This window comes from Chaetura pelagica, unplaced genomic scaffold (genome assembly GCF_000747805.2).
Source record: "Chaetura pelagica isolate M959 unplaced genomic scaffold, ChaPel_1.0 scaffold109, whole genome shotgun sequence".
Taxonomy (NCBI): Eukaryota; Metazoa; Chordata; class Aves; order Apodiformes; family Apodidae; genus Chaetura; species Chaetura pelagica.
In genome coordinates this window covers 2142133-2150520 of record NW_009970725.1, presented here as the reverse complement: position 1 = coordinate 2150520, position 8388 = coordinate 2142133, and the positions used below count along the sequence as shown (strand labels likewise).

General features: G+C 38.6%; 1 protein-coding gene across 1 annotated transcript in view; it reads left to right on the top strand.

Annotated features, from left to right (window-relative positions):
- SNTG1 (syntrophin, gamma 1) overlaps positions 1-8388 on the top strand; it is a 330610-nt gene that overhangs the window by 304560 nt on the left and 17662 nt on the right. Inside the window, exon 16 of the mRNA XM_010006812.1 lies at positions 4202-4294. Coding sequence (XP_010005114.1) covers positions 4202-4294 — 93 coding nt within the window. The remainder of the gene's footprint in view (positions 1-4201; positions 4295-8388) is intronic.

Below are 8388 nucleotides of genomic sequence, written 5' to 3'. Positions count from 1 at the left end.
AAAAATGTCTGTATGGAGTGAGTAGAATCTAGGGAACAACTTTGCATTGTCTCTTTCAGCCCCTGCCTGACCCACTGAATCATTCCTGTACCCACTTTAAGATTCCATACTCTCTGAAAGAACAAGAAATATGTGCTGAAATATCTTCTGCTTCTTTTGGGAATGAGATGCTTGATATCTGACAAGGTTTCCATGAGCTATCTGTGAGAAATCAGCAACCAAAGCAAAGATCCAGATTATATATTATTAAGAGTAACTTTAAATTATTTAAAGTGTTTAGTAAATGTATAATACATTTTAAATTATCAAGTCTCCTGGGAAGAATTTCTGCATTTTTTGGTTTTTTCCAAATGTTTGAATTAAAAGTCAAAGAAAGTAAAGATGAGAAAAATCTTAACAGGGTTAATGAGTGTCTGAAAGTTCCCATTCCTACTCTGACCTGTGACCAGAATCATGTGCAAGTGCATACACCACATGCATAAAATAAGGGACATTCTTCCCCATGGAAACTGAAACTCCCTGTCCAATTATCCTTTTGATATTCTCACATTTTTACTTCTCTGAATTGTTTTGAACATTATGGGCTGAGGGCATAGACTGGTCTTACATATAACCAAAGAATAAGTGAAGAATCAGCTAGTGTGCGTGGTGTGGGTGGTGTGCACCTTATAGAGTTGTTTCTTCCTACCAGTAACTACACTGAGCTGAACTAGGTATTTCTCCACAACCTGTGCACTGCGTTTTTCAGAATGAACCTTCAGTCTGGGAAGCAGGTTGCTTTTTCAGTGACGCATTGAACCAAGAAAGGTATGTCCTCTTTCTCATAAAGCCTTACTTCTCAATGAGGCTAATTAGCCCAGGCTCAGTGCTGACCTTAAAAAGAGGTAGCTGTACCAGCTCAGGTGGTGCTGCAATGCGCGTTGCAGGTTGACCTCTGCTGGTGAGGTGAAAGATCAGATGAGTTAGACAGCAATGCATATTTTAAATCTGAAGTACTGTCTCCTTGCCAAATTTTAATTCTCAGTAAAGGCTCTATCTCTGCTTTAGATATCTTGGAGGTTTAGAAATTAAAATGTAGTTTGCAACTTGCAGGAAGTTAGCAAGATAATTATACAAAGTTTTACATTTTTTACTTTGCATGCAAAATCTGAGCTTTTTATCATTAAGCAGTAAATCACTACAAAATGTATTACTTTACTTCCTTTTCTTCTCCTAATGAGATGTAACCAAAGGCAATATCCTCTCCTTTTTTAACAACGTTGATTTACGATCAAAGTTTACATATTCATAGCAGCTTTATGGTGTAGCTGCTCAAAAAAGAGCACTTTTATTTGCCAATATAAACACAAATACCATATGACTGCAAAACCGCAGAGCTGAATAATTTATTTCGTAGTTAAAAATGTTGGAGATTTATGCATTAATAGTGATAATGACCAAGTGCACCTCTATGCTATGTGAATTCAGATTTTATACATGTGAAGCGAAGTGCATACATTTCTTTCAGTGTTGAGAATTACAGGAGTAGATCGGTCACTGCTTTCCCCCTCAACAGCAGCAGAAGGAAACTTTTCATTTGCTGAGGGATAGTTTTAGCTTTTGAATGCCTTTGTTAGGTGACACAGTACCATATTATTTACTCAGCAGTAATATAAAACCATGTGTCAGGGCACGTGTCATGGATTCTTTTTATTTCTGACTTATAGATGGCCATGTTTTGTCTGTAGACTGGCTTAAATGCTGGACCTGTGCCCCACTGATAACTGACAGAGTGTCCTTCAGATTCAGTGATGTACTTCACTGTGTTTGAAACCTTGGTTCTAGAGCTCTGTTCTGGTTTGGTTTAGTCGTTTTTTTGGTGACAGTAGAAGGACCCCAGGAGTGGCTCTGGTAAGAAGCTGAGAAACTCCTCCTGCTCCAAAACCAGACAAGGAGCCTTTAGAGGAGTAATAGATGCACCTCTGTGATTAACATACGAAAGAACTGATGTAACACCTGAGCAGAGGAGCACTTAAGGGAGAAGAGCTGTGCTGGAGAGGGAGAAGGGTGCTGGTGGTTGGTGAGGAAGAAGGGGAAGGAGGTCCCCAAGCAGAAGTTTCCATGCAACCCATAGCGAGATGGCAGCTGTCCCCCTGCACTCATGGAGGAACGTGGTGGAACATTCCCTGAAGGCACCAGGAGGGGTGAACTTGGCCACTGGACTTGGATTTTGTGGCCAATGGATTTGCTGCTGGTGGACTCTGATTACGCAGCTTTGGAAGACCCCGGCTCCAGGGGAGTTTGTTCCCAAAGGAGCCTGTGACTCTGTGGGAAGCCCACACCAGACCTCGTGGGAAGAACTCATGAAGGAGAGGTTCATGGAGAACTCTCTCTTGTCGCAGGGACCTTGTGGGAAAGCAGGGAAGGACTGTTAGGAATCCTTCTTCCTGAGGATGATGACATAGCAAGAACCACCAGCCTGTGAACTGACTCCAAACCCCATCCCCTGTATCCCTGTGCTGCTGGGGGGAAGGAGGGAGAGAAACCAGGAACAAAGTGATTTGGGCTCAGGAAGAAGGGAGGGGTGAGGGTAATGTATTTAAGTGCTGTTCTTTGTGTTGTCTGTGTCCTGTGTGTGTTTGATTAGTATTAAATTAAATTATTATTTTTTTTCCCCAAGTTGAGTCTGTTTTGCCCAGGACCTTAATGGTGAAGAACCCTCCTTGTCCTTTGTATCAACCCATGAGCCTAAACCTCCTCATCCCAGGGTGTGTGTGTGTGTGAGTGGGGGAAGTTGAGTTAGCGGACACGGGGCTGTTCCTTTGTTGTCACTTTGGGCCCAAACCACAACATTATTGGTGAGCCAGGCAGGAGAGAGACAAGGAACCGTGACAAGCTCCAAGGTGTACTCACAAAAATTAACCAAGAGTCGTTTGTATGTAGTTACAACCTGATTTGATCAATGAAAACAATTAACTCAGGATATTTCAGTTCTGGAAAAGAAATCTGTATTGAAGTAAGGAAATAAAATTTAAAATAACCAAAGAGTCTATATTGCTATGACCTTTTCCATTTCCTTCATTACAGTCACTATTTCAACTCTTTCTTAATGTGTCTTTCAGCTTCTTGTGTTCTAGGGAAGACCATTTAAAATCCAAAGAGCCCATGCGAATAGTATATAAGTAAAGATGTGATCTATATAATCAAAATGTCAAGAATAGTAATGCGCATTTTTGTGACACTGATAATTCAGTAACTTACATTATTCCCATGTTTACAATTTATATTTTGGTTCTTTTACACATTATGGATCATGGAGATCTTTGTTCTCATTTCATATATTTAGTGGCTACAGCAACATTTGAAGAATACAACTGTATTTCATTTAATCTGGAGGATAAAATTTCTATAAAACAAGAGTGATTTCTTTAAAGCAATTACATCAGATTTGGAAATGTTTTAGAGGGGTTTTTTTACATATTTTGTGATGGAAAATACAAGTTTGTAATTGTGTACCTTCAGCCAGCCTTCAGGCACAACAGTTTTGATCCTGAAAACAACACTAATAGATGACTCACGGCATGTATTGAAGTGTGGTGTTATGGAAGTAAATAGATGTGTAGATTTAAAAATCATAGCATGAGGAAGTCTTACAGGATTTTAAGGTTTCTCACAGAAATGTTTGAGTTATATTGGTCCACTAGCTGAGGCAAAAAAGGTATTTCCTATAATTACGTCAGTTGCTACCTGTTATGAAAGAATACGCTTTCCACTTAGACTAAGGACAACACAAAACCACCATAAGCAGCATGCCAAAGAGATATTTGACAAATGCAAATATTGTTTCTTACAGAGCTAAAGGGACTGTATTAACATTAGAGAAAGTTACCTTGTATCAAAGCAAATAAGAAAGTTTGAAAATAATGATACTTCCATTTTTGAAGTTGTCATTGGTAAACCACTGAGGCAATTCTGATTCAGATTTACTTTTTTTCCCTAATGGAAGCAAAGCTTCTTTTTCCAAAACTTAGAAAACTTCATCACTAATATAAATCCTTCAATTTGAAATACACTGGCAATAAATTGACATATTTACACACAAATGACTTATTTATGACAATAACTTTGAGATATACAACCATTAGAATAAAGACAGAAATTCTACAAAGAAACTGAAGTTATGTGTTCTGTGCTAACAACCTTCCCTGTTTGTTTTTTACAGTGCAAGACGTATGCCTGTGTTTTAGAGAGTCATCTTATGGGACTCACTATCGACTTTAGCATGGGCTTTGTCTGTTTTGATGCTGCCACAAAGGTAAACTTTTAAGACTTGTTTCCATCACATTATTATTATTCCTTGTTATTTCTTATATTTTGGGATAAATAGTACATCCTTAAAATGTACTTCTTTTTATATCACAACAGATATCTCTTGTCAAATCTCTTATAGTTAAGTTTAAACTGGAAGGTGATTTCTAAATTATATGAGAAGTTGCATTGTTTTGTTCTTGTTGAAAAGTGAGTATCAATGTCTGTCTGAAACAAGCATCAAGTCTTCATTCTTTAATTTCACATGAAAGCCCAGAGTGATTAAATGTTATGTTTCTTTCACTGGTCCATCATGGTTTTGAGAAGAAATAATCTTCTTGGTTTTGAAGAGATCTGTGAGCTTTGAAAAAACCTGCCTTTCTCTTATTTTGTGGTGGGATGTGTGTTATTATAGAAATTCTCAGTTTATGGTTTAGATATTTTTGTTCAGGTGTCTGTAAATAGAGAAATCAGCCATGGTCTGTGTACCTCATGCTTTTCCCACCAGCCTTAAAAGAGCTCAGTACAACTGATGAAATAGTGTGCTGTATCAAGTGTATAATATAGCATCTATTTCCATTGTATATTAATGCCAGTCCAAATTTCAGTACAATCATTAAAAGCCTATATATATTTTCTGGTGCACTAATTGCTAGGAAGTACTAAAATGTAAGTTCTTTCTGAACTATTTTTAATGGTGAATAATAATCACTAATAAACTGAAGTGAAGCCAAGCTCTTCAACTAATGATGTTAACAGTTGTTCAGCTATTCTGGAATTCAAGCTATTTAACCAATGAAACAACATTTACGTTGTTTTTTCCCTCCTACATTTCAAGGTAATTGATATTATTTCCAACAAGGCTGAAAAATCACAGTCAAAATTTGACAAATGTTCTAAAACCCAAGCTCACTACCAATGCTCATGGACAAGGTTATAGAGATCAATGTTTATGGTTTCTGGACAAAAGCCATATAAGTCTCTATGGCTCGTTTCCTTGTTTACTGTCATTCAATCTTTATATAATACAATAAGGCAAAACTAGTAGTTAAAAACCTTCATCTGTGCTAAATTTATTTCAAGTCAAACATCGTAGTTCTATAAAAAACATTGTTTCTGTGTCTGCACAGACCTATGATAAATATGTGTAGACAAAGTATTAAATGTGGTTCAGAACAAATCTGTGCTGTGATGTGATTATTACAGCACTGGCATAAATCATGGCCCTTTCTGCTGCATGTGCCCTGCTTTCTTTTACTCATTTTCTGAGTGATAGGTCATAGAGCTGACCATATTTATCATTTAATGCATTTGGTATGTTGCTTCATAACAAACCATTGTCATCTCCTGAAATGAGAATGAACATTTTTAAGACTGCCTGGTGGAATCAGTTCTTCTAACATTTCACCAAATAATTTCTTAATTGTTTGTAAACTACCAATTACAATCAGGTACAGAATTTCTCTCCCTGCACATTAAAAAGTAGTAACGTGTATGCTCATGTTCTTGGTCTTCTGTAGCAGTCTCTAAAGCCAAAGTTCCAGTGCAAGATGTGATCTTTTTTTTTTTCCTTTTTACCAATGTACAGTTTGAAACAGAACTGCAACTTTTAAAATGAAGCAGACATAGAAAAATGTTGAACTGTGATTACATTCTATCGTGTAGTCTTTCATTTGCAGTAATGATATATCTGGAGTGAAAAGGCCACCTGCTTCCTTTGTTGACATTTATGAAGTCTAAATCTTATCATTAGTGAGTGTCCTCACAGCATCTCTTCCACTGGAGCTCTTCAAAATAAGGTCCACCAGCTCTAATGCAATTTCATTTGCATTACTTGAAATACAGGTTGTCAAATACCATCCTCTTACTGAAGTACAAAAGTTCAATTAGAGAAACAATTTTTCTAAACGAAACTGCATGATGCATGCACATACACAAATATAGAAGATAATCTGTTAACGTGATGAGGTTAAGATGTTAAATTTTCGTACCTATTGATCATTGAAATGCAGAAGTTGCAATTAAATATACTGCTGATTCATCTGTGAGACGAAATTATAGTAAATTGCTATAATTTGTTCTATTAATTGCCAAATCACAGAATCACCACCACTAAGGTTGGAAAAGACCTTTAAGATCATCAAGTCCAGCCTATGACCTAACACCACATCAGCTAGACCATGGCATAAAGTGCCACATCCATCTTTTCCTTGAACACATCCAGGGATGGTGCCTCCACCACTCCCCTGGGCAGTCCATTCCAATATCTGATCACCCTCTCTGTGAGGAAGTACTTCCTACTATCCAACCTAAAGTTCCCCTAGTGCAGCTTCAGGCCATGTCCTCTTGTCTTGTTGATAGTTGCCTTGAAAAAGAGCCCAGTCCTCACCTGACTACAGCCTCCCTTCAGGTGGTTGTAGAGAGTGATAAGGTCCCTCCTGAGTCTCCTCTTCTCCAGGCTAAAAAAACCCAACTCCCTCAGCCTATCCCTATAAGACTTTCCCTCTAGTCCCTTCACCAACCTTGTTGCTCTCCTCTGGACCTGCTCCAGCATCTCAATATCCTTCTTGAAGTGAGGGGCCCAGAACTGCACACAGGATTTGAGGTGAGGCCTCACCAGTGCTGTGTACAGGGGGAGAATTACATCCCTACTCCTGCTGGCCACACTATTCCTGATACAAGCCAGGATGCCATCAGCCTTCTGGGCTACCTGGGCACACTGCTGGCTCATGTTCAACTGGTTGTCAGCCAGAACTCCCAGGTCCCTCTCTGCTGGGCTGCTCTCCAGCCATTCTCTGCAGCCTGTAGCACTGCATGGGGTTATTGTGGCCAAAGTGCAGGACCTGGCACTAGGTCTTGTTGAATTTCATGACATTTCATGTGAAGTAGTGGACTACTTACTCTTTTCCTTTGGACAAACCAACTTCTTTGTGAGACATGGGGTAGCAGCTTGGTACAATCCTAGAGAGCTCTGAAGGGCCTTATTTCAGGATCGATATTTGTAGGGTCACAAGATTATTTGCTTTGGTCAATATTTTTCCATGATGGCCACAATTCAAGTCAGATGATCTTTAGCAACATTCAGAGTGGGCTTGTGATCCAAGCAGGAGGGGTCTCAGGTACATTTCCCAGACAACAGAGTTCTGGGTATGGTTAGGGAATGCCTGATCGCTCCAAATAGCTATATTTGCACTAGGACTAGAAGGTACCCAAGTGTTTGAACTCACTGCTGTAGTAGGCAAGGTCAGAAAGTAATGGATTGTATCAGCCCACTGCACTTATAACTAAAGCAAAAACAATGTTAGCTTGTGTTGACATCGTACTGTGGCTCAGTGAGCACGGGGTCTGGACCACCACATCCACGCATCTGAAAGCCAGACTTCTTTAGCTGTTACATAATAAAACCTATGTGATTCATGTCAATGGAAGATACAGAGAAATCCTGTATTTGGTGATGAGCACTGGCAGATGAAATTATACCATTGCATTATGTGGTACAAACACTATTTCACAAGTTTATTAAGTGTAAATTGTCCTTTTGCAAGAACAGAATTGGTCCATGGTGCATAATCCAATATAGAAGTGGCAAGACTGTTTAATAATAAATCAAAGGTAGTTGATCACTGAAGCCATAGGACACAAATTAGTCCTGTTCCGGCTAGAGACTCTCATGTTGACACAATAAAGCATTTCTTTTCTAGTGCCAATGCAAAATGCCCTGTGTATTTTTGCTAAATCATTTAGCTACCACAGCCCCATAAGACATTCATAATTCTGTATATTTTCCTTTAGAGTGTGGTAAGTAAAAGTGCAGAGACACCTATTTATTCTGTGTCTGTTTGGTAATCCAGTCTGTGTTTGGAATCAGGCTCCTTGAGCCAAAACAAATCAAAAACCCTAACCAACCCTCCTGATCATACCCTACATTAAGGTAATTATGATGCATTCCCACTTTTCTGATACCATTGTTCAGATGGGAAGTGTTTTGTTTTTTTATAACGTCTCATAAAAATTGTATGTAGTTTAGTCCAGGATTCTGAAATGAGGGGAATTAGTAGCAAACTGATATATGATATGAATGTGGAACTCTTTTTTGAGGTC